Here is a 26,649-nt window from a genome sequence, read left to right on the forward strand (position 1 = left end):
GGGAGCACAGAGAAAGCACCTAAGCAGCCACAGCTGCAGGCCTGAAAACACGCTGCTTGGTGCAAGGAAAGGTCTCACGGATCCTGTACAACAGCCGTAAAACTACACGCAGATGGAGACCCATAAGTCTGACAGCTGTCCACACTGCTCAGCTCCTTCTCAGAAAGCATCTCACACTTAAGGAGAGCTGATCCCAGAGTCTCCAGATGGCTCAGCTCGCCAGAAAGTAGCCCGTAGACAGTGAAAGCCATGATCAGCTCTGAGGTAACAACACTCTTACCTGTGGCTTCAATGTACTCAATACATCTCTCAATAAACACAGGGATGGGCTTCTCTGGAGTCACGACAGTTGTCAAGGGTACCCCAAAATAGTTACTCTCCCAGGTTGCCTTTGTGATGGACGGCCGGGGTTTGGGCTTTGGTTTCTGTATAGGAAAGAGAAAAGAAAGCATAAAACAAAAACAAAGTGAATATCAACATGCAACTTAAACATCAGCTAAAGCTTCCAGAAGGGAATTCACAGTGGTGTGGAAACTGCTGGGAAGACTCCAAGCAGGATAGAGATCCATTTGCTCATCTCACTAATTTTGTATTTTCCAGCCTCCAAATATCACACAAGATGCCAGCCAGTTGACACACAGTCACACCCTGAGTGTGAGACTGCATTATCAACACAAAGGTGTTTAGAAGAAGCAGGCCATGCTGAGTTAGTAACAACGAGATGGCTATCCACATCCTTTATCAGGGGTGCCCTGGAGTAAACAGGAAGTTTTCCAAACATCCCACATGGATAATGAATGTCATACACTCAAGACGGCTAAAATCTTTAAAAAGATAAAAGATGGAATGGAGAATGAGTAATTTCCTCTTTCCAGAAAAGAAATAGAGCATGTGTTCTGCTACGGCTGAAAGCTCCAAATGAGAATTCCCTTCCATACATTAGCCCGGGGTTAATTCCCAATGGCTATCGAATCAGGAAAGGGTAAAACCAACTGAGCAAACATGACAAAGAAGGTAATACTTGTCTCTTCTTTCCCAGCAGCCGCCTTCCTCCGGAGCAGGAGCAGCAGCAGCGGCAACCACTTGAGAGCTCACCGTGTACCAAGCCAGGTCCCAAATATTACTTCTTTTAAACCTCACGACATTCCGTTGAATCAAGGAAAAATGTCCCACGTGCCTAAGTCACACAACTAGTTAAGTCATAGTGCTGGGATTCAAACCCAGGAGGGTCTGTCTCCAAAGCTCAGGCTCATAGACCTCTCTGAGATATTCTGCTCCAAAATTATTCAATCCTTTTATTTTGAAGCTCACATGAGGAAAAAATGCTCTGAACAAACGGTAAATTTCCTAAAAGTGACAAAAACGTACCTGAAATTCTGGACTTTTGTTAAAATATCTACTAAGGAAAAGGGTAACCAAACAGGAGCAAGGTAAATGGACCCAGGTGTAGCTCCGGCAATTCGGTTTCATGTCTAAGTTAACGAGATGAATTTAGAGGGCAGATTTATTACAAATATACGCAACCTATAAACTTGAAAGTATTCAGGGATCTTTGCATAAAATCCACTGGAGGGACAACTAACTAGCCAGGGTCAACCATTCGCATTCCTCTTCCTGCCCATCTTCGTTCCTTCTGGTACCTCTATTTATATGGGAACAAATCGCTTCCTGTTTAGTCTGAGATTCTCAGAGGACTTCCTGTGCAAACAAGTACCAAAGAAAAAGAACAACTGAGAAGAAAACGTACACGAAAGAAGGCACAAGCCCATCTCTAAGCTGGTTGACATTACCTGCAATGACCACCAAAAGGCAAAGACCATCCACTCTACACAGAGCCTGTTAACTGGGTCAGTCTGGAAGACTGTACCGCCATGCGAATGGATCTTGGCGTTCCAGAGAAGAACCACGGAGGCTCCACGAGGCTCACCCCTGCCCCTGTCCCACTCCTCATAAATGCAGCCACACCGCCTCTCAGGTTGCAGGGAGTGGCCACTGTTCCTTCCCCTTCCAGACTGCCTGCCAGAGGCAAACAGGCTCGGACCTAGACTTTTTACCAAAGAAGTAAGGAAAAGCAAATGAGTGATTTATGATGTATCTTTACACGAGATAATTTAACCAATCTAGACTCTCTCCCTGACATCTTCTATTTATATGAAGTATAACATAAAGAATTTAAGATCTGAAATCTTAGCAGACCTGGGTCTGAATCCTGACAGACAAGTCCTGTGACTCTGGGTAAGTGACTTATTAGCATCTCAGGGACAGGGCCTCCTCACAAGGTGGTCTTGAGGGTGAAATGTGGGCGACCTGGCTCAGTGCCTAGCCTCACAGTAGCCATCCAGTAATTCGAGGAAAGAGAGGGGCGAGTGCTTCTGTTGTCACACATTGTGGCAACCGGATAACCATGAGTCAAGCGATGCTCTCCCTTAAAAATGCCATACAGTTTAAATTATTAGCTACAGATTCTGAATATACAAGAAGACCATCTGGATTTCAGCGACATTCTTTTTATCAGTCTCAGTCTTGCAGAATTTCCCTGTCAAAACCGACAACAGTATTGTTCTTCAATAAAACTGATGCTTCCAAATAAATTGTTAAGGAATAAAAAATGGAACTTTTTTTCTAATCACCATAAGGCCTTCTTTTTCTTAAATTAAGTTTACTTTTATTTTTATATTTTCATTTATTTTGAGAGAGAGAGAACAAGCAGGGGAGGGGCAGAGAGAGAGAGAGAGAGAGAAAATCTCAAGCAGGCTCTGCACTGTCAGTGCAGAGCCGATGTGGGGCTTGAACTCACAAACCATGAGATCATGACCTGAGCTGAAACTGAGAGTCGGACGCTTAACCAACTGAGACACCCAGACGCCCCTACCAAGCCTTCTAACCATAGTTCTAGTAAACGATCAATTTTAATCTTATACTTCCTTCCTCCACCTTCTCAATACCAGAACAAGATGATGAGGTGTGTTCTAACAATCTAAGTTAACTAGAAACTTTACCATCTATCAACTGAATACTATGTACTGGACCCTTGCTTAAGTTCCTTAGATGTATTATTTCATTCCAGACTCACAACAGCTCCAAGGGTGTGGGGTTAATAACTCCATTTTACAGATGAAGCGGAGTCGTAGAAAAATTCAGTTACTTGCCCAAGTCAGTTTTGACTACAAAACTTGCTCTCTTAACCACTATGGTTCACGGCCCTTCCCTGAAAGGTCCTGGGAGAGGCAGAATGAATGGATAGCTGAATAAATGATTAAGGGTACACTGACAATCTGGAGAGTTTCTAAGGTAATAGAGGCCCACTCACATAAAATACCAGGGATCTTTAAGCTGGAAAAGGAAGGAATGGAGCATTATGACAACTATTTCATACAGCTATAGGACTATCTCTTGGAAAGAGAGATTATTTTATATGATTCCAAAGGGTTATGCTGAAAGAGATAAGAAGAGAACACAGGCAATTTTGGCCTTAAATATAAAGAGAAATTTAAAAAACAAAATCCCCAGGTGTTTAAAAAGGAAGGGACTGCTCTGTATAAATATTCCAAGCACAGGTTGCAAACTACATACCTCTGCCACACCACTGTCAAGGAGATTCTGCCATTCGATGGAAGACTAAATTGGATACTGCCCTTATGCCTCTCGTCCCAAAGAATCCAAGACCCTAGTTCAGTGCTTCAACTTACAAAATGCAGAAATGGAGAGTAAGCTTTAACAACAGTATCAACTCCTGTTACTAAATGACATGGATTCTCCCTCTCAGATTTAAACAAACCCTGGTTTATCGAATGTCAAAACACCTCCTAGAAGTAAGTGAAGGCTCTGCAGGGTGTCACAAAATTAGGACGGGGATTCTTGCACAACGAATTCTAAACCTTTCTAGTAAGGAAATCAGACTCTGTGGTACGCACTAAGAGGTGGGCCAGATTGTCGGTATGACAAACAACACATCAGGCACCTGAAGGGTTACTGGGCACATGTCAGATGGAAACGCCACTCTTGTGAGTGGCCTGCCAGCTGTCTCAGTCCCCGGTCAGACGTGGGTCGCTCATTATGGAGTCCCTGGGGCCCTCTAAGCAGCAGGCTCTTGGAGAGGAGAAAGTAACACCATCCCAACATCAATCTTCCTTCGAGGGCACTCACAGAGCAGGCTGAATTGAAAAAAAGCATCTAGCCAGAGGAGACCAAGCCCTGAGAATAATCTACACATCTGTGCCTCTAAGTTTAGAGTCTTATTGGGTCAAAAATGGAAACCAGTGATTAATCTGGAGTGGCCATGTGCAGGCCACTGCTAGGTACTTTGCACAATTACCTGAAACCTTACAACCATCTTCAGGGTAAGGGTTATTAGCACCATTTTACAGGTGAGAAATCAAGCTCTGAGAGAGTCACACCCAGCACTGAGAGAGCCAGGCTCCAGAGGCTAGTGATCTATAAACACCAAAGCCCCTTTTTCCCCTACGTGAACTCTATGATGAAATGACAAAAACCAAGGACCGGGTCAGTTTGAACCACCTTCATCTTGTTCTTTTGCACGGATCTATTTTTTGAACGAGCAACACAGTGCATTGTTCTTTACTTCAGTTTCCTTAAAAACAGGCCCGATTCTTCGTCTTGATAATACCCAGGTGGCAAAGGAAACAAAGAAACGAACCAATAGTTTCTGCCAAGACGGCACTGCGAAGAGACGGTGGTTGGAATTTCCCACTGGCCCCTTGGCTTTCGAAACAAGAAAAGAGCATAAAGGGAAACTCCCAACTCTGGTGGAGTAGGAAGACATCTGTAAGCCCACGGGGGTCCCTCTGGAGTCCACGGGGACAAGAAAAAGGTTCGAATGCCATGCGAAGAATGAGAAGCGACTGACAGAAGGGCCCTTTCTATCAGGCTGCAAGATGAGTGGGTTCCAGGGCCTGATATGCAGTAGGCACTCCATAAATTTCCTGAACAAAAACAGTTTCCAATAGTGCACAGGGCCAATATTTCTTTATATTTTTTCAAGTTTAGCTGAGATGAGGACTATCTCTGTATGTACAGAAGTTTTTCTTCTAAATTGTGCTCCTTTTCCGCGGATGGAGGAGGCGAGGCTCAGAAGGTCTTATACTGGCACTACCGTCCCAGACTCCCTTTTAAAAACCAGATGAGGTAATGAATTCCCTATGTCACTGTGTGGCCACTGGATAAAGGACAGTCATTTATGTACACATGTGACTGTTACCCTACTTAACTCAGTAAGGATCTTAGCATTTTTGTTTTTTAACGAATTATGCCCAAGGTCACAGAGCAAACTAGCAGCAGGGCTAATCCCAGGACCAAAGTCCTCTATCCCCCTCAACGAACTTACAATCTAACTGGTAAAAGAAAGATATATCCCTGGCAAGCAAAGCTGATCTAGACATCAGGCTCAGTAACAACTGAGCCACAAAGGAAAAGAGTCTCCCACGGCTCCAATGGAGAGCTCAGCCATTCCTTCTGGATAAAGAACATTCTATCTTCTGTGGGAATAGCAGGTACAGCTATTTAGCGATTTTGAGCTGACAACTTCAAATATTCTCTCCTGGTCCCTATAAAATACCTTTAATACATGTCAAATTATTTAACCAGATTTTAAAGTCAGAACATATGATCACCAGAGTTGTACCACCTAGCAGTCTTTTAAATGCTTGGTAACCTATCTAATGAAGGAAATAAAAAACAGAATGCAGGTTGCTAGATTCTCTCTTTTTTTTTTTTAAAGGAGGAATGCCACAGACAGAATGTAGTCTGGGACAGGGATAGTGCCCTCTGAATGAGAACAGTTCTCCCTCCCAAGAGTGATATTAGCAAAGCCCTCGAGAGGCCCTCCCCTCTTGCCACGGTTTGCCAAGCAGTGTACTGGCTGACTCTGGATTAAGGGAAACTGGGAGGAGTCTTAACAAAAACCAAAAGATTCCATACACAACGTGACTACAGGTTTCCCCCAAAGCATCTCTTGCATTCTGTATTCAACATTACAGCTTTCTGATGAGTAATGATTCGTTCTTATTTCCAACAGAGCTTCAAAAGAACCTTTTCAATTATGTTACTCACTCGTGCCCCAAATGTATTCTTGGTTAACTGGTGCTCCCTCTTCTGGCTCTGAAAAAAATCTAAGCCCAAGTTTAAGAGAAAACCTGAGGGTGGATCTGTTCTCATTGGCAAAGTCTGTTATGAAAGCACAAACGCTTATTAGACTTGGTCTCCTTCACGCTGCCAGTTAGTATTATAGCCAGGTCACCCACTGTCTCGGGGCATCTTTTTTTAGGGTTGGGAAAGGAAGCAGCATAAAGTCTCTGCCTTCCTAGCATCCCTAATCCTCTCCCAGGATGGGAAAAGACATGTGCCATCCCTTCACAGGCCCCAAATCAAGCGAGACCACAGCCTGCTGCTCTAGAAAGGCATGAAGTCTAACAAATCTGGGTCAGCCCCTGCTGCTGTCTCAGACTGAACGGCCAGTGCAACAGCGGGCTAACTAGGAAGGAGGGTCCACTAGTCCCAGGAAAGTTTTTTTTACAAACATCCTGCCTGATCCAACACTCACTGAATTCGGACTTCCCAGAGTTACAGGTCAGTTTTTATCTGCTTGCCTCTTCTCAAATACTGGATAAAATGCATTCAGAAGACCTTTCTCTATGGAAGCAGAGGTGATTCTTGACTCCTGCTGAAATAATTTGGGTCCTAAAAAGATATTTCAGTATCACTAGGTGGTGGATGAGAACAAGCTGGTTCAGTGATGATCAGAGCAATTCTCTGCTCTTTGAAAACTAGATATGGGTTGCCCATTGTCATTTTTTTTTTTTTTAAGAACAGGTGTGCTATAAGCTAAGGCCCATAGTTAAAGATAGTCTATTTTTGTCACCAAAAACACACTACAGCAGTTCTTTGGGCTTAAAATAAACTGAGAAAACGCATGACACCAGCTCAAAACAATTTCTCAAAGTTCCAGTCGCTATTTCAGTGTCCCCATGCCTTTTTTGTCCTCTACTCAACTAGACTCTGAAGCCAGAAACAAATAGCACCAGGCCATTCTTAGGGGGGTAGTGTAGGGAAATGGATTTTTTTAGATAATAATCACAGTCCTTTGTCTGAAATGAACAAATTACTAGACTGATTGAGTGGTCCAAACGTGTGCCTGGCTATTGAAGATTACCATCTTTCTCGCAGGCTGGACTCTACCGACCCGTTGGAAGCGGAAGTCAGAAGAGCGGGTTCAAAAATCTCAGCTCCTCCATTTAGAAAACTACACCAACATGGGCGGCGGCAACGGGAAAAGGGCTGGTGCCGCACCTGGTGCACAGCAAGCGTTCGGTACCTCCGGGGAAGGATGAAACCCCACGGTATTCGCAACCCTGCTATCCCCGGCCTGCTTCCCCTTCACTCTCCACAGCAACCACTCTAGGTTTCTTCCACGTGTTGTTTTTTATTTTGTCTTTCTTTCCCCCAGCTCCAAGTTCCACGCTGTTTTCTCAAGAGCTCTCCCCAGAAAACCTCCACCCTCACTGCCTTTGTCCGCCTCACTCTGTAAGTCTCCATTTACACACTGTTGCCTTGGGGAGCTTTACCGGACCCTCGCTGAGGTTAAAACTCCTTGCTCTACAATCCCTTAGCACCCTGTAGCTCCTCTGTGACAGTATTCAAAATACATGTCAGCGTGTATTTAAAATCCGCCATCCCTTGACGGTAAGCTAGATAAACACACCACCACGCGCAGCGCCCTCAGCACAAAGCCTGGGGTACCACTGCTCACTAAGCGTCCATGCGCTGAACTGGAGGTTTCCTTCCCAAAATGAATGAATGAGCACACGCTTTGGAGCAAAAATCCTTCTCTTAAAAGATGCAATTCTTTCAGGAATCAGAAAATCCAAGGTCAAGTAGGCCCCCCCCACCCCATCTTTAAGGCTATGGTATTTATTTGGCCTCACAGCACATTGAGTAGGCCTAGCCTTTTCTGAAGCACACACTGAGAGTCTTTCCCGAGCAGGTTACAAAGAGCTCATATTTCATACCATTCAGCTTGTCTGTCAAAATGCAACATCCCTCCCTGGGGAGCTAGCTGTCCAATTCCCCAGCTGGTTTTTATTCACACTAGAAACTTTAACTCCGTTCTAGGCCTCACAAAATGAGAGCTGTGTCCACACAAAGCCCCAACAACCAGCCGATTCACTGAATCCAATGAAATAAGCCAATTCACTGGGGGGGGACACAAACTGTCAAACTGGTTACTTGGTGCCTTATAGACCAAACAATGCGTGATTGAATTGGTTTGCTTTTTCAATAGGTTGTCTTGTCATGTGGTAGCTACAGTGAGTGAAAGATTTTCTTTATCATTCTGTTGTCTTTTTTTTTTTTAAACACAAAGATAAGAGCACATCAGATAGAAGGGTGAATAGCCAATAATGTCTTGTCTTTAAATCCATGGTCAAACACACTAAATTCAGCAACTTGAGCTTGCCCAAAAGGCACATTTTGTGGACCAAGACTCCCAGCCTGTGGTTTCTTTTTTTTTGGTTTTTTTTTTTTTTTTTTTTTTTTTTTTTTTGGTTTTAAAATAAGACCCTGCCGGTCCTGATCTCATCTTTGCAAACGCATGATACTGTGAGACAGAGACCATGTGCAACACCAACTCTTTACAGACAAAGCATCTATTCATGGGCCCCACTGAAGTGCAATCGTAGATTTTCAATTTCATTCAGCTCAGTGCGGAAGGCTCCCACTATGAGGGTGGGTTGCTAAATGGTTCAGCTGGGAAAAGGACCCAGAATGACAGTCAGCCTTACAGTCTTCACTTTCATTAACAGAAATGAAAGCGATTCCCTCACTCCAATTCCAATTTTACAGTAAAAAGCTAATCTAGCAAATCGGCCAAGGGAAGCTGAGCAATTTCTCTTTCTCCACATCACATCGGTACCCAGAGCACAGCTTTTTGTTGTTGTTGTTAGGGCTGTTGCTAGGGCAAGTGCTGAGAAAGCAGCTGAGTAACACACAGGGTTAAAACTTACACAAAAGGGAGGGACGATGTTGGTCCCTCAAGCCCTCGGCTAGACCAGACCAGCACTCTCCTCTCCTTGAATACGACATGCACATTTTCACCCTCAAGCTGTTCCTCACCTCTGTCACTTCTTCGGTTCTACCCACTCTTCAAGGTCTAGTTAAATAACACTGCCATACCTAACACCTGTCCGAGATGCAGTATGCTGAGTGTTTCACGTGCAAAACCTCATTCCGTTTCTCACCACCACATGAGGAAGGTGCCACTATGTTCTCCCTTTCTGCCGAAGGGATATGGCAGGTGAATCACGCGCCCCAAGTCCCAGTGAGGAAGTGGAGGAGTCGGGATTTGGCTTTAGGCCCTCGATCCCGAGCTCCTAATCACTACACACGCTACACTACCTTCACCGCCCCCAGCGGTGGGATTTCCACTCTGCCTCCACACAGCGCCCCCTGGGCACACCACCTATTTCCAGTAGTTGTGGAGGTCTCGCTGCCTCCACTGGGAGCCACGGTCTGGGCAAGAAGGATCCGTGCCACTTCCCCAGTGGTGTCTAGCATTCTGGCACCCGGGAGGTACTAACTGTATCTTCCATGACCGACTGGCTCTCCCCGCACGTCAAATAAATACTGTATTGCCGTGTCACGCCAATAAAAATCAGAAGCCAAATCCCCCATGTAGGGGTTGGCTTGGCATTCTCTGTCCTATGGTATCTTGCTTTTCCAGTAAGACAAGTGTCAGTCTGCTTTCTTAAGGCAGCAATTTTAACAGGAGGTTTGCCCGAACGAACGGGGAAGAGAATGAAGGCTGATCTCTGGATTAGGGTGACAAAGCAACTACACTCATTTCAAAGCACCATTTTCCGAGGCAGGAAAAGACAGTTTCACCTTTTACTCACACTTTCCAAAGGATACTCCTGAACTAGCTTCTGGCACGCTATGGCTCTTGGGCCAGAGGTGTCATTTTTATTTGACTTGAAGAGGTGTGGCCCGCATAACTAAGACGGGAAGTTAATCACTTCTTGCATGCTGACCCAGCAACCCAGGGTAAGGAAGTTCTAGGTTAGGAAGTGCTCTTTAAAAACAGGGTCCCCGGCCATCTTCGGCTGAGCCTAACGTGTGCGCTCTTTAAAGCACTGTCTGTTTGGGAATGCGTCTTAAAAACATTATCTTCAACAAGTGTTAAAAATGTAGTTAGAAGTCAGAAGATCAGTTACAACTCAGTGTGCTATTATGCCACCTTCCTAATCCTAATTCCCAGGTGTGCAAACACCCCCACAAATTAAGACTGCCAGCATTCAGATAAGCTATTCTGGTAACAGTCTTCATCAGGAGTGGAGGAGGAAGAGAAGAAAGTCAAAACGTTAAAATGTTTGGATTCCAGGATCATTAAACAGGAGAGCTTTGAGGAAATACTGGGAGGCAGGTGAGGCTAACTTCAGACTTCATAAATACGAAAGGTTTTCAATGGGTCTGCCCATTACTAACCCTTGGAGGACAAAATACTGAAGGCAGATGAAGGAATCCAAGAGAAAAAAACAAGGGGAAATCAAATAGGAGAATGCCTATGATATTTATTAATGTTCAGTTCGGGGCGGGCGGGGGGGCGGGAGGGGGAGGACAGAACACACAACAATGCTGCCCTGCCCTTTCTAAAATTACACAGGTGAGGAAATTCTGGAAACTCCAGCCAATGGTGACTGGGAACCACTGTGTATGCTATGAGGGAACACAAAGTGAAGGTGCGCTCCCTGTGAGGGCCATGGAACCATGTTCCTCCACCTGCAAGGGCCCTCCTAACCAGTAAGAGCTGCAGAACTAGCCTCCGGGTGGTACTTACTTTACAACAGAATTGTCAACTCTAGATCCTTCTGATTTGGTACGTCTTGTAATAACATAAGTTCTTGGCATCCTTTCTTCCAAAGTTCCCTGAAATGTTTTCAGACAAGCGACTTTGTTCTCTGCTGCTTCACGGTAGGGAGAGGAGGAAAAGCTTTCAATGCAGAGAAATCCTCATTCTGTATGTCGCAAGGCTGGTCGTGGGCTAGCATATAACACACTTTTATTGTCCTGTCTCACCAAGATGTCTTTCTTTGAAAAAACAAAGTGTTTCCCTCTGCTCTAAATGGGGGGAAAAAAAAGAAAAATCTGGGAAATACCTTTTCTATCTCAAATCTTAAGCCCAAGGGGACAGGGCACTCTACTTTGTAAACCACAATTCGAAACAAGATAAAGAGGATTCACCTGCTGCTGTTTCCTCTCCATCTGATGGCAGGCCTGACACTCATAACACACGCGGTTTAATTTCTTTCTCTTCTCCCCATCCTGCTTTGGTCCCTAAATAAAACCTGAAGCTGTCACAGCAACTCACTCAAAATAATGCAGCTGGAGGGCACTCCAATCTCACAAATATGGGACAGGTTTATAACTCACAGTGGCAAGTTACTTCTTACTTTTCACTTACGTAAAGACCCTTCACTCATTCGCATATGCAAACAAAATAATCATCCAATTTTTCCTAATCTAAGATGCAGCAACCTTACGGGTCAGTGAGGGGAAAAAGGAGCTTTTAAGAGGCATACGGATGAAATGTTTGTCTAGCAGTCAGAGACTGAGCATGCAATTTTAGATTCTGGTGTTCACATAAAGGAAGAGCAAGCATATCGTCACTGGCTTGGCTACCTGTCAGGACACCGACAAGTTCTACACGATCTGCTCATTTTGGAATTACCTAACTCTTGTTCTGGACAAAGACAACTCAAACTCAGGCTGTCTATCCAAGGTCCTTACTACTCCAGAGCTGCCAGTGGTAGCAATCTGAGACACTGCCTACTTTTTTACACCAAGTCAGAGAGTAAATGCACACACCGACCAATTTTTTTTTAACCAGAATAAGCTGTCCTTGAAAAATCATCATCATCGTCATCATCAGTCAGCTCTCACCCAGACACTGTGCAAGCCACTCCTATGATTCATTCCTAAACTGGTGTCTTACCTTAGTGTTCCTCCGTAGACTGCGAAGAATATTCCTCCTCCTTGGGTCTTCGTCTGTTTCATATGGAATGACGGCATTGTCCCCTTTATAACCTTGAGATGCCTGATCCTCCTCTTTTTTCCGAATGGGCCCTAGCTCATCATCGCTCCCCACACTGAAGCTGGTTCGATAACTAGCAAACCTTCCTAGCCGGCTGCATCTCGTCCTGTACAGCACGGGCTTGCTCACGATGGACACCTTGCGGCCTCGCTCTAGAGAGCTGGTGTCCATTTCACTGTCGGAACCGTTGCCACTGCCGTTGGACTGGGCTTTGTTGATATTCCGAATGGTGATGATTTTGCCTTGGGTGCTGTCATGGGGCACTGAATATATGTTTTCTTCTTCGTTCCTTGGCTTGACCACAGCATCCATGGGTTCGGCATAATCAGAAGGATCAAACCCATCTGGAGGTAGCCAGGTGCTAGAAGACACAGACTTCCTCTGCCCATCTCTATGGCCTTGGTCTAAATAAGACAGATCCCCCTTTGTGATTTCAAAATGGACAGGAGGCTTTGGTTTGACTGGTGGAGGTACTTTGTTGTTCAGTTTACTCTCAAAATTGCTCATGATGAACGACAGCCCATCATTTCCCTCCAGTTCCATAGAGAGCTTAGAATGGTCTTTGGACAGAGAGGGCAGTGACGTGTCTTCTCGAAACAAGCTATAAGAAGGCGGCTCGATATCCTCTTCTGAATCCTGCAGGTTGGAGTTGCAGAGTGGAGAGCCCGCTCGGGGGGAGTTAAACACCTCTTCCGTGGTGCTACAGGCCTCGGCAGCGTTATCGTACATATGAGTAGCCTCGATTATGTTCTTTTTATCCACCACATCCTTAAAAAATGGGTGGAAGATCTCAAGTTTGTGCTGGGGTTGGCTACAAGGGATGCTTGTGAACCTCCCGTCAATCTCTTGAGCAATCTCCTCCCCTTCGGTCAGCTGTTCCCGACTTAAGTCATTGTCCAGGACATCTACAGCGCCGTCGGTGAGTGCGACCAACTGAATGGGGATAATATCCTGCACTTCACAAAGAAAGGCACGTAACATAGCCAAGGAGGCCTTACGTTTGGCTGAATAAAAAACAATGTACCCATGGACCAACCGGCTTTTTCTGATGCTAAATGAGGAATGGTACGAAAGAATAGACAGCTCAATGCGCTTCTTGTGGAGTCCGATCGGTAGTTCAAGTAAAACAGAGTTGTTGCTTCCACAATGGGAAGACTTACAGGTCTGGGACTGAAGGACAGGATAGAGTATGTCATCTGCACTGAAAGGATCTCCACACATCAGACACATGACAATTCGCAGGTCAACGTCAGCCAGATCTTTGATGCTAGCAGTAGAACTGACCAGGTTTAAGTTACGCTTGGAGTCCAGGAGTCCCTTCAAAACTTGACTGATTTGCTTTTCATTAATGTTGCGTCCATAACCGATGCCAGCAGAAGCAGGGTCGAGAAAGACACACTGAAGTTTGCTAGCAATCTGCTGACCTTGTTGTATTAGGCTATGCAGGGTCTCTCCACTGGTGTCTCCTCTCTTGTTAACTAAGATCAATGTCAGGGGAAGATGGGCTAAATGGTTATCTCGCCTGCCAAGTGTGGACTCTCTACTCTTCTCTATACTCTCCACCACATAGGATAGAGACTCCTTTGAATTGTAAAGGCAGAGGCAGCCGTGGGGCTGAAATGTTGGCGTTTGGAAAGAGTTCACAGGAAGCCTGACATTCCCTTCTATCGGCCTCAGGGAAAGCTCATACATTTTACCATCTATCACATACTTATCATCATTTGTACAGAGAGCTCGAATCTCATTGGCCAACTCACGTGCGAGGCCATCTTTGCCTAAGATAACCAAGTTGATCCTATCAATGTTGGGGTCAGACAGTGAATTTTTCTGATTCCGGTCAGATGGTCGGATAAACCGAGAACTAATCAAGTGCTCGATCTTAGCATCCACACAAGCTGGGCAGCTAGGGCACGTTTCCTTGGTTGGGTGATACACAAAATGAATGTGCTTCAGGATAAGGGCATCACGCTCCGCTTGGAGCTTCTGTAATGCTTTAAATCGCTGTTCCTCCCCCAGAACATCCTGAATGACACCCATCTTCTCCTTGCTGGGCTTAGCATCCAGCTCCAGCTCATAAAACAACTCTGAATATTCCAAAAGCAGCTCCTGAAACTCTTCCTTTGCTCTGTCTATAATTTGCTTTTGGTGTTTGCCATAAATATCCATGTATACGGATTCTTCCAGCCACTGGTAGAAATCTTCGTTCATAATAAAACTACGGGCCTCTTCCCAAGGCTTTCCGGGAGTTATGAAGGGAGAGGTCTCCAGGTTTTCTTTAAATGCCCTTCTCATCTCAGCTCTTTTCCTCTCGTTCCGCAGCTTCTCTAAGTGGGCCTCGTACAGCTGCTCGGCAGGGACGGTATCCATCAAGTCAAAGGGAATCCGCTCATTCTCCATGTTGTCAATGTGGCTGGTGGCATCCCACGGTGTCTCTTCGAGCACAACAAACCACTTCAGGAATTCTGGCTTGGTCTCCAAGAGCTTTTTGGTTTTTATGCAGCTTAGGTGGTCTATTTCATCTAAATTGGGTATAAGAGCTTCAAAGGCTAACGGCAGGGCTGCGAGGTACAGCTTTCTCCTGCGCTCAATGTGCTCGTGCTTGAGGCGGTGGATGTGCTGGAGAAACAGCTTCTTGGCTTTCTGAGTACCTTCCAGGTAGACATAGTCCTGGTACTCAGGAGAGGCCTGCATCTTTCGGCTGACACTCGGCCAATTCTCGTTGTGGTTTTTCACAATGCGACTCACCAGCCACTCATACTTGTCTTTTGCTGTAGCTATCTGCTGACTCTGCTGCTTGAGAGCTTCAAAATAAGGAATGATTTTCGTCTTTCCCCGACTTTTATCAATGAGTTGCACTAAGGTGCTGAAAGCCAAGTCCACGTTTACGTTGGATCTTGCTGAGGTCTCCACAACCTGGAGGTTCTTTTTGCTTAAGGCAAAAGTATGTGCATCTCTAATGTACCGCTCAACGCCCTCATCACACTTAGTCAGGACCACCACTATGGGCTTTTTTGTTTTTGCAAGCTGATTGTAGAGATTGGACACAAACTTGAGCTGGTCATCAAAGTTCCTATTCATGCCCCTGCTAACGTCAATACCAAGAAGAAAACCATCAATCAGCAGCTTTCCATCTGGCATTTGTTTCTGCTCAAAGTCCTGCTCCAGCCCCAGCTGGTCAGTGCAAAAGTACATGAGTTTTTCAGCTGATGCGAGCTTGGTTGCAGCAGCTCTCTTGATATAGGGCTGCAGGGCCGTGCTTCGATGAGGTTGAAAAGTCTGATCATCGATGAACTCAGTCTGCTCCACAATGTGCATCTTACATTCCACACAATCCTCCAGGGAACGGCTAACTTCTCCCCAATAGAGAAAGTGGTCATTATTGACCACTCGCCCGCCAAAGTCACTGGTGCTGAGGACAGAGGTATGGTCCAAGTGAAACTCATCAGCACTCGGGCGCACGAAGCGGTTGCACAGGCAAGACTTCCCAATGCCGCACTGGCCCTTCTCCTTCTCGGTCCCAGACAATCCCACCACACTGATGTTGTAGGTGGGAATGCGGACATCTTGCTTTCTTGCCATCATCATCGTCGACACATCCTGCCACAATCGGCCACTTCCAAGATCAGATTAGTGTTTTCCAGTGGACCTGATGGTTTCCCCACATTATCAGTGGGGGCCGGCTGCCCACGAGGTGAAAGTGTCAGGTCCCATAGTGTTTGTACACCAGCACAAGGTCAGTTTTCACCACTTCTCATCGCCAGATAGTAAACATTTCTTCCTAGACGGGGGTGGGAGGAGAAAGAAAACCCATCAGCATCATAATTTTGGAACCTGATTTTAGTCGCTGAACTATAGCAAAAATCAATTTTCTCGTTCAACAAATACTAAACAAACACTAAATGTGCCAGGCCTCACGCTGAGTGAAGATGTAAGAGTAAGACTGACATCTATGTGCTCTCAATACCTCTAACAGAGGAAGACATACAAGTAAGCAGTTGTGCTGAGTGTTAAAACAAGAGTTTGAGGGCTTCTTGGAAACATGGCTGATACCAGGGTTAGAGCAGAGTTAGTACAAGAAGAGCCTGGAACATCCTATTGTGCAGGAAAGGAAGTGCTTGAAAAAATGACAGGGCACCTCACAGACACAGGAGCCCACTTGAAGGGGATCCCACTGGTCAAATCTGAAACAATTTGAGCACCAAAATAATTAAAGACAGTAATGGATTATAACCCACTGCCAAAAACAGAAACCTGAGTTCATACTACTGGATCAGACAAGAATCATCACTTGATACCCCATCTAGGGGGAAGATTTTGATGAGAATCAGGATATCTGCACAGACCTGAGGTACCTCCTGATATGCTACTTATCAGCTGCAGAGGGAAGAGGTACCAAAAACCACTAATTATACAGTAAAGAAACTGCCTTAACACTTTGTTTTAAAAAATTTTTTTTAATCTTTATTTATTTTTGAAAGAGAGACAGAGTGCAAGTGGGGGAGGAACAGAGAGAGAGAGGGAGACACAGAATCCGAAGCAGGTCCCAGGCTCCGGGCTGTCAGCACAGAATCCGACGCGGGGCTTGAACTAATGAACTGCGAGTCGGACGCTTAACCAACTGAGCCACCCAGGTACCCTGGGTTAACACTTTGGGTAATGAAAATTATCACCACCAAAGAGGGACAGAAGGACATCATGGGCCTCCAGATGTGGTACCCCCAAGAGGACACATTACTAAGCGGTGTGATGACCTAGAATATATTCCCTCAACCGAATCACAAGGAAACATCAGATAAACAAAAAACGAACGAGATTCTATTATGGGGGTTGGGCGGGGGGATGTAGTGCACACTCTATACTTCTCAAAAAGTATCCATGTCATAAAAGACAAAGAATGGCTATGTAAGCATTCTAGATCAAGAGAAGCTAAAGAGACATCATAACTAAATGCAATTGTTTGAACCTAGAATGGATTCTGCATCAGAATGGGAAATACAGGACATTATTAAGTCATTTAACAACACTGGACTCTGAACGGACTATTATATAGAAGTATTTGATCGATGTAAATTTAGGAAGGTAACTACCACGTAAGCGAATAGGCCTACTCTTATAAAATACACACTGAAGTATTTGGGGGGAAAAGACCATAATGTGTGTGACTGGTCCAGAAAAAAATATGTATATACGTTGAAAGAAAGAATGCGCATGCGGTAAAATGTTAACAACAGGTAAATCTGGATAAGATATTCCTTTGTGCCATTTTAATTTTTTTGCAGCTTTCTATAAATTTGTGATTGTTTCCAAATAAAAAGCATTTTTAAAAAGGTGTGAATATTGGGTGGTTTCCTTGACGAGAACAGAATAAGCTTTGTGAGGACAAGGTCCACCCCTTCTCATTTACTTCTGTATCCTCAGCCTATGACACGGTGCTTGACACGAAGATTTACTGAAGGAATGAGTCAGGGAATGACTATGAGGGCATATTACACCCAGTGTTTTGATTGAGGAAGGCCTTTCTGGAGGAAGTTCCACCTCAGGAGAAACCTGAAGTAGGTGAAAGAAACACGGAGACTCGTCTCTGCAGAAAAAGGCACAGCCCCTCGAGTGTGTGTGGGGAGCGGATGGGTGAGATGCATTAGAAGCAGAAATCAGATTAAACCTCTTTCAAGGAGTCTGCAGTCTTTCCCGAAGGCTATGGGGAACCACAGAGCGTGGCTGAAAAGTGGCACCTTAAAGGACCTAAAGTATGAAGAGGTGAAGTAATGAAACGTTATGATAGTATCTTACGATGTCTTTAGCAACCTCCTGGTTAACAGAAATCAAATACATAGGCCTCGGCTGTCTCCACATAAATGGTCTTCTGGCTACTACTGCTTATACTGCACTGCCGTCTACTCACACGTGCAAATATGACCACGCGACGGCCGAACATGTAGCCAAATGAACAGTCTCCTGAGATAACTCAGTTTAAAATAAAGAGAACAGGGGCGCCTGGGTGGCTCAGTCAGTTAAGCGTCCGACTTCGGCTCAGGTCACGATCTCGAGGTCCATGAGTTCCAGCCCCGCATCGGGCTCTGTGCTGACAGCTCAGAGCCCAGAGTCTGTTTCAGATTCTGTGTCTCCCTCTCTCTCTGACCCTCCTCCGTTCATGCTCTGTCTCTCTCTGTCTCAAAAATAAATAAACGTTAAAAAAAAATAAAATAAATAAAATAAAATAAAGAGAACAATTTTCTTTTGAATCTCGGTCATGGCTGGTAGGAACCCAGCATCTCCACAACCTGAATATATTTTTGTGAGCCCTTCTCCTAAGAGATGCCACAGGAAGTCACATCACCATACTTTATTCTAAGAAGAGGGGGTGATGAATGAGAGAGGAAAGTTGTCCCCTATGATGATAACCTCAAAAGGTCACAGACCTTTCCCAAACATCCCTTATCTTCCCTCGATAACCGAGAAAGCCAAACCCTCCATGGAAACAAAACGTGCCTACATGTGGTATGTAAAAATGATTTGACCATTGTCAAGACGGAAATCTCGATGATTATAAGCAATCACCTCCAGATAACCTAATGGCATGCTCCTAAAGAAGCCAAGGTCCAGATTTCAGCAGAAACAAGCAGACATCCATGTGAAAGATGGATCCCCATCCTCCACTTCCCCAGGCGACTGCTTCCTTAGGTAAAATTGTAAGATGTTTACACACATCCTCTGAAATACCCAAATAGCAAAGATTCATACGAAATCACAGTGCTTTTGCTTATTACTTGTAGTACACATATACACAATTTTGTTTCCACCTCTCGGGAGACTCAGGTTTGACAGAGCCTCAGATAGGAATGCTGATGAAAGTGTAAGTCAGGGGTGCTCCTGTCACAGAGCCCTTCTCCGTCAATTCCCCATCCCAGAGTCTGGCAGGACTCAAGGCCACCTACTTGATCAATCCTGAAATGCAACTTGGTGACGGGGTCCCACTTCAAGTGACTGCTGCACGCAGCTGGCAAATCATCCCCCTTATTCTCTGTAAAGGGGGTCGAATAAGCTCTCTCTTCACAAAAATCCCAGGAAAACAAAACACCAAACCTGCTCTTGAACCTCAAGAAATAGAGACGGCAGCTCAACTTTGAACTAAGCTAAAATGTATTCTCCAAACCTTGTTTGGTCAGTTTCTTCAGCGCATGATATTCTGTGCCGCCCATGCAAGTCAACGTCTCCACTATCTGAAGGACGCTAAAGACAGAAAGCAACAACTCTCGACTCTCAAGAACGTAGCAACTCATATTTTAAACCCAGAATGCTGCTGACTACACTAAAAAAAGCTACCCAACAATGAGAATCAGCTGGCAAAGGAATGGTTAATTTGGGGACACCTGGTAACTTTCCACTTGGTAGAAATCGAATAGGTTCCCCGGTAGAAGCACACTCTTCTTACATGCCTGTCTTTGATGTCTGGATAATGCAGTTTTACTAGTTCCTCAATTGGACTGAATTACACGGTAAACAAAGACTGTTATAAATCTAAGAACGCTGCAAACACTTGGTTTAAAGGAAATAACTCGAAGTGCTTGGTCACAAACACGTTCAACTTTTCTAAGAGGTGGATTTAAAAAAAATTAGCTGAGTCACTAAATTTAATGATCTTAAGGCCACAAAGAAAGAGAAAGTAGAAGATGGGGCATGTCCGAGACTTTGCAATATCTTTAGTTTACATCTGATAGGAACCGGTGTTCTTAGTGGGCCACCAAACTCCTCAAACGGCAAAATCCAAATGTCCATTCTAATAATTTGCCAATATTAGTCCTTTGAAAACTGAAGAGTTACAGCAGAGGGGGAGAAAGTATTCTTTAAACTGAAACGACTTCTATCTTCAAGTTTTAGACAGCTAGTTGTATTAGAAAAACTAAACCCTAATATTTAGTAGTTTTACACCACAAGTCAACTCCTTCAAAAAGGAAAATACTTCAGGGGCACCTGGGTGGCTCAGTCGGTCGGGCGTCCGACTTCAGCGCAGGTCGTGATCTCACGGTCTGTGAGTTCGAGCCCCGCATCAGGCTCTGTGCTGACAGCTCAGAGCCCGGAGCCTGCTTCAGATTCTGTGTGTCTCTCTCTAACCCTCTCCTGCTCATGCTCTGCCTCTCTCAATCTCAAAAATGAATAAATGTTAAAGAAAAATTTTTTTTCAAAAAGTAAAATACTTCAGGAACATCTTCAGTTTTTGTTACAAATATATGCAGCACTACAACATAACGCAAACAACTGAGAGCTCTTTCAGAACCAGCCACCAGACTTCCGGAGTTATTTACTTGACTTGTTTAACCACTGTACCAGCTCCCCAAACAGTGTCTCAACTGGAAGGTAGGGGGGTGTTTTCTTTTTTAACACCTCTACAAAACTTAGGGCAAGAAGTGGCAACATTCCCAAGATAGTACACATTTCAAAGGACACAGAAATGCCACTGTGATCCAGCATTACTATGACTGCTAAAGTTCATACTGTCAACAGCTCCATCAGCACGCGTCCCCCCCACCTCCCGTCTTACCCCCAAGAGGAAATGTTTCTGGGCTCTGTGATCTGGAATGTCCCCTAAGACACAGATCCACCACTATTACCCATAACCAAAACTACTGTCTCTATCTCTGAGAACAGTCAAATTCTGAAGATGCATTTGGTTTCAAACAACCACGTATAGAATACCACACCAAACTAACGATACTATAATATTATACGGTAATTACATAATATTACACAATAATAAAGTAAAGAAATAATTTCATAGGGAGTTGCTAGCAAAAAGGAAGTAAAATACTTGGTACTATAATTTTTCTTAATCCCAATAAAGGAAGGGAATGGAAATATGCATTGTAACTAACAAAGCAAAGAGCATTTTCTAAACCTCCTTAATACCTCATACTTCTCACCACCTTAAATTTCTGAATAAGTTTTCAAAGCTATGAATACCATCAGCAGCTGGTTAAAAGATCTGCATTAAGTAGATACAAGACTCTTATCTATGGGAGAGAGGAAATGCAAAAGGGGGGATCTAACTGGAAAACATGTTTCTTGTGAGAGAGACTCCAAAAGGAGAATTTTCTAGAGGAACAGATTTTCCAAATGAACCAGGAAGGATGGAATATAAAAGCTCCAGTAAGAAGAAAACACAACTCTATGGTCTACTGAACCACCAAACTTAAACAAGATGGTCTTTTTTTAAATTTTTTTTTTTCAACGTTTATTTATTTTTGGGACAGAGAGAGACAGAGCATGAACGGGGGAGGGGCAGAGAGAGAGGGAGACACAGAACCGGAAGCAGGCTCCAGGCTCTGAGCCATCAGCCCAGAGCCTGACGCGGGGCTCGAACTCACGGACCGCGAGATCGTGACCTGGCTGAAGTCGGACGCTTAACCGACTGCGCCACCCAGGCGCCCCAAGATGGTCTTTTTTTAAAAGAAAAATTTTTTAATTATTTATTTTTGAGAGAGAGAGAGAGAGAGAGAGAGAGAGAGAACATGAACAGGGGAGGGGCAGAGAGAGAGAGGGAGACAGAGAATCTGAAGCAGGCTCCAGGCTCTGAGCTGTCAGCACAGAGCCTAACGTGGGGCTCAAACCCATGAACCATGAGATCATGACCTGAGCCAAAGTCAGACATTCAACCGAATGAGCCACCCAGGTGCCCCACAAGATGGTCTTTCAATGAGAGAATCAATTCACACCTGTCAGAATGGCTAAAATCAAAAACACAAGAAACCAGTGTTAGCAAGGATGTGGAGAAAAAGAAGCCCTCTTATACGGTTAGTGGGAATGCAAACTGGTATAGCTACTGTGGAAAACAGTATGGAGGTTCTTCAAAAAATTAAAAATGGAACTACTCTATAATCTAGGAATCACACTACTGGACACTTACTGAAAAACACAAAAACACTAATTCAAGGGATACATGCACCCCATGTTTATCACAGCATTATTAACAATAGCCAAATTAGGAAACAGCCCAAGTGTCCATCAGTAGATGAATGAATAAAGAAGATGTGGTATAAACATATAATGGAATATTATTTAGTCATAGAAAAGAATGAAATTTTCCATTTGCAACAACATGGATAGAGCTATAATGCTAAGCGAAATAAGTCAGAGAAAGACAAACACCACATGATCTCACTCATGTGGAATTTAAGAAACAAAAGGGCAAAGGAAAAAAAAGAGAGAGAGAAACCAAGAAACAGACTCTAACTAGAGAACAAACTGAAAATTACCAGAAAGGAAGTGGGGGGTGGGGGACAGGGGAAATAGGGGATAGGGATTAAGGAATACACACAGGGGCGCCTGGGCGGCTCAGTGGGTTAAGCGTCAGGCTTTGGCTTGGGTCATGATCTCGCGGTTGGGGAGTTGGAGCCCCACGTCGGGCTCTGTGCTGACAGCTCAGAGCCTGGAGCCTGCTTTGGATTCTGTGTCTCCCTTTCTCTCTGCCCCTCCCCCACTCACACTTGTGCGCTCTCTCTCTCTCTCTCTCTCTCTCTCAAAAATAAACATTAAAAAAATGTTAGTAAAAAAATAGATAAATAAAATAAAGTTTACTTAAAAAAAGAGTACATATGTATCATGATAAAATAAGATAAAATGATTTAGAAACAAGATAGTCTTTAAAAACCCAAAGGTTTCCATTTTTATATTAATAAATGTAGAGTGACTTTTCTGAAGGTTTTTGTTTTTCCTTTAAAAACTTTACATAACTCACAGAAGAAAAGTGAGAAGTGAAGTCCAAGGTCCTCATTCAACCAATTCAATTATCTGTGAAATCCAGATAAACTTACAGAACCTTAAAGTTAGAGATGTGCACAAATGATGCGACAGGGTTATTCAGCTATACACAGGAATTATAACCTTTATGAACCTGACTGACAGAGGGAGTCTTCGTTTCCTCTGTTGAGTTTTGTTGGAATGTGAAGCAATACCCTTAATTCTGCTCATCTCTTTACCACGTGAAGAGTGTCGTAGGAAATGACTACATCAAACTCAACAAGCACAAAACAGCCTCCGATACTGAATAAAAGAGAAAGGTAGCCACTTGATGGCCCCAGTGACAGCAGCTAAAGTCTCTCTTCCTTCCTTCACAATATTTCAGATGGGTTAGCCATTTTTCTATTGCTCTATAGTCTCTAATCTTTAGACCTGAGAACTGAATCAAATCGCTTGTTTAGAAAGCTAAGACAATGTGAAGAAACAAAGAAGAAATGGGGCACTGTCCTTGCTGATGAGAATCTTCTAATTTACTTCACATATAATATTTTACTTAGAAAAACAAAAACAAAAACTTAACCACAAGACAAAAAAGGGCACAGACCATTTCCTGGGATCCAGAGGAAGAGGAGATCATTCAGATCTCAAGGGGTCAGAGCAGAAGTGAAATTTGAATTGGTACACAAAAGACTGGCAGGGCTTGGAGGGATGACCCAGGCGTTCTAAAGACGTGAAAGGGCAAGAATAATGGTGACCAAAACGGAAAAACACCGGACACGTTTTGGGACAGACTGACTGGAACAGTGTTCATGGGCGGTAGAAAGCGAGAAGGGCAGCAAGGACTCAGATTATGAACAGACTATTTTAACTTGTGAGAATCCAATATGACAATCTTTGATCCCACCAACGTTATTTATTAGTGGGAACACTACTACTTTAAACTCCTCGTCTGACAAACTAACACCGTCTAAGGAGTCGATCAGTCTAAGGAGCTGCTCTCCTAACTTGAAAGAAAGCTCCATTTGAATATGGCAAATTCTATTTCTATTCAGTTTAACGCAAATTAAAATAATAAAATGGGGAAGGGGGCAGAAAATATAGATTTACAAAGGCAGCAAAGAGGAAATATTTGCCCAGAAGAGTACTGGAGGTTGCCCCACTACTACAGGCTACACACACCTACTTCTGTTTAATGTAGGAGGGAGGATTTCCTCGTAACCACGGAATCTCACTACATCCCCAGGGCTCTGGCTACAGGAAATCTCTGAAATGGGTCATCTGGATCTTTGGAAAGACTGATTTAAGTGTTTAACCATCTGGTCTTGAAACATGTAATCTCATGCAACAGACGGGCTATTCTTGGACACTGGATATGTACCGGCATTCAGCTCTCACTATGCCCTATGCAAACTCAATGGACAGCACTCTCCAGAGGGCCCAGTGAGAAAAACCAAAAGCAGTTTTAAAGCACTGGTATCTTAGATGTCTGTTTGTAAAACAATGTGGCCTAAAGTTAATTTTTAAAAGAGCAGCTATGAAAGATTCTCTTCCATTCCATTTGTAATTTTGGCAAATGTCTCTTCCTGCTCCTCTCGATTCATTTTCTCCCCAAGCCCTAGTAAAGAAAGTTATCTCTAAATTCCAGGGTAGGGGCACCTGACTAACTCAGTCGGCAGAGCACGTGACCCTCGATCACGTTGAGGTTGTTGAATTTGAGCCCCGCGTTGGGTGTAGAGATTACTTAAAAAAAAAAAAAAATCACATCAAATCAAATCTGAATTCCAGGGTAAAAAAACTATGCCACTATCTTACCATCCTCACCAGCCCGCACTGAAGAAACCAACCAGCCCATTTTTCACCCTGACACAGTTCTCATGCTCTGAGGTGTGCAGAACTCTATGCGCAGGTCCCAAAGAAATAAAATTTCTAAGGCAAGCTATTCACAGGATGAAATCAACTTCCCCTGATGAATGAAAGGGGCTGCTTTCAGCAGAAGCACTTCCTTAAACTTTATCCTCAGCAGGTTTCTACCAGGTAGCTCTAGAGTTCTAATCAAGCTATCTGATCAAAGCAACTATAAACAAAGACAAAACCAAAGGCTGAGAAATCTTTTTCACTGATGCAGCAGGATTTCCCTGGGTTACCTATACCAAGAACAACAACAACAACAAAACAGGATTTCTCGATAAGCTGTAAAAATATTCCAAGCCAAAGGAAACTCAAAACCAAGGCCAATGCAGTCCAATAAGTCTTAGGATCACAGCCTACTTACCATTAAATGCAGTGAGCTGAGATTCTTAGGAAACCAAGAAACAAAAACACAGCCAAGTCTTACCTTTGAATTTCCTGGTATTCAGATCAATTCTACACTTTTTGAAATGGTAAAGCAAACCTGTATTATTATTTCAGCAGTTGCTTCTGAGCACTTAGGATCTAATCTATTCCGGTGTTTTTGTTTTTGCTTTAAACTAGAAAAATTTTGTAAATGATCCTCTCCATAAACATTTCTCTGAATGTGTGAGAATGGAGGCACCATCCAGCCAAATGTGCCTTGCCAACAGAGGACAGTGCTAAAGAAACAGGCATTTCTGTCAAACTGGGGAAAACAGGTCAGCTTATTTTCAAGTCCAACAGTAAGCCTTGTTATTCTATTCCCCTGATGGCATTCTAAGAGGACATGAGGATTTCAGCCCATTATTTCTAATTATTCTTCACTCCTTGTTTGAATTATTCTATAAATTGTCAGTCGTAAAACAGGCTACTGTAAGTAATAAAAGCCAGGCCACATGCATAAACTTTTAAAAAAAGAATGGTTTTATTTTACCTAAAGCACCTGTACTGAAGATAAGGACAAGGGTCACAAAGAGACAGAAGAAACAGAACCAACTTCTATATCTGAATCGTTCCTTTGGAACAATTTGGATCCACAGATTAAAGAACCAACTTAGGATCACACCAGCAAAATCCATACTCATGGCCATCTTTTCTACTTGCCGGTCTCCACATTTACTTACACATTTGCCTTATTTCAAATGAAGCTAAAAACAGATGTCTGAGAGAGATGAAAAAAATTAACACGTGCAAGAAAAAACATGCAAAAGGGCCTGGAATCAGCCCAAAATTGTGTCCTAAGCTCAATTAATCATATTTGAAGATCTGCTACATTGAGGTGTGTATCCCTGTCTTCTAGAAGAGATGAATATTTGAGTTAATACATGTAAAGCAAACTGGATTTTCTGAATGAAACGATGTTACACGTTGGCACTATTAACAAAAAGTTATTACGGAAAACATTATTTCCTGTTCAAGTATTTATCACCTCAATATCTGAAAAGCGTACTTCAGGTCCCTACTTTGAGGCTAGGAAAGGGGATATGGTGGGAAAAGGGTACAAGTGAAGCTTCTGTTTTATTCCTTGACTTGGGTTGCTTACACGGGAAGTCATTTCGCAATTGTTCACACTGTGCAGGCTTTACACGCTTCTCTGTCCACTTCTGTAAAAGCATGCAATCAGAGAAGTGAAGTGGCACGGGCACCTCACACGGCTAGCAGGTCGAGCCGGCCCTGTACTGAAACAACCCTGTGCTCAACCAACACGAGCAAGCACTGCAATACTCGCCCCCTTCTACACGAGGCCTCCGCCCGGGATCATGTCAAACAGGTGACTCTAATCCTCACGGGAGCCAGCGAGAAGTGCTGAGAAGCAGTGCCCTGGAGAGCCCTGGATGTAACTGGCAGTTCTTCAGGGCTGTGCAGAAGGCTGAACGGGTGGCACAACAGACCTTCCAGCCTTAAAACAGAACAACTCAATTTGA

General features: G+C 43.9%; 1 protein-coding gene across 2 annotated transcripts in view; it reads right to left on the reverse strand.

Moving 5' to 3' along the window:
• The window catches only part of ARHGAP35 (Rho GTPase activating protein 35), a 121,514-nt gene that overhangs the window by 60,275 nt on the left and 34,590 nt on the right, over window positions 1–26,649 (reverse strand). For both annotated transcript variants that reach the window (XM_047077783.1, XM_047077784.1), the window contains exons 2-3: window positions 12,002–15,878; window positions 281–425 (exon numbers count right to left, since the gene is read on the reverse strand). In XM_047077783.1, coding sequence (XP_046933739.1) covers window positions 281–425; window positions 12,002–15,685 — 3,829 coding nt within the window. In that variant the 5' untranslated portion in view covers window positions 15,686–15,878. The remainder of the gene's footprint in view (window positions 1–280; window positions 426–12,001; window positions 15,879–26,649) is intronic.

This window comes from Lynx rufus, unplaced genomic scaffold, assembly GCF_022079265.1.
Source record: "Lynx rufus isolate CCGP_SWC_20201006 ecotype Redwood Valley unplaced genomic scaffold, mLynRuf1.p SCAF_16, whole genome shotgun sequence".
In the NCBI taxonomy this organism is placed as follows: domain Eukaryota; kingdom Metazoa; phylum Chordata; class Mammalia; order Carnivora; family Felidae; genus Lynx; species Lynx rufus.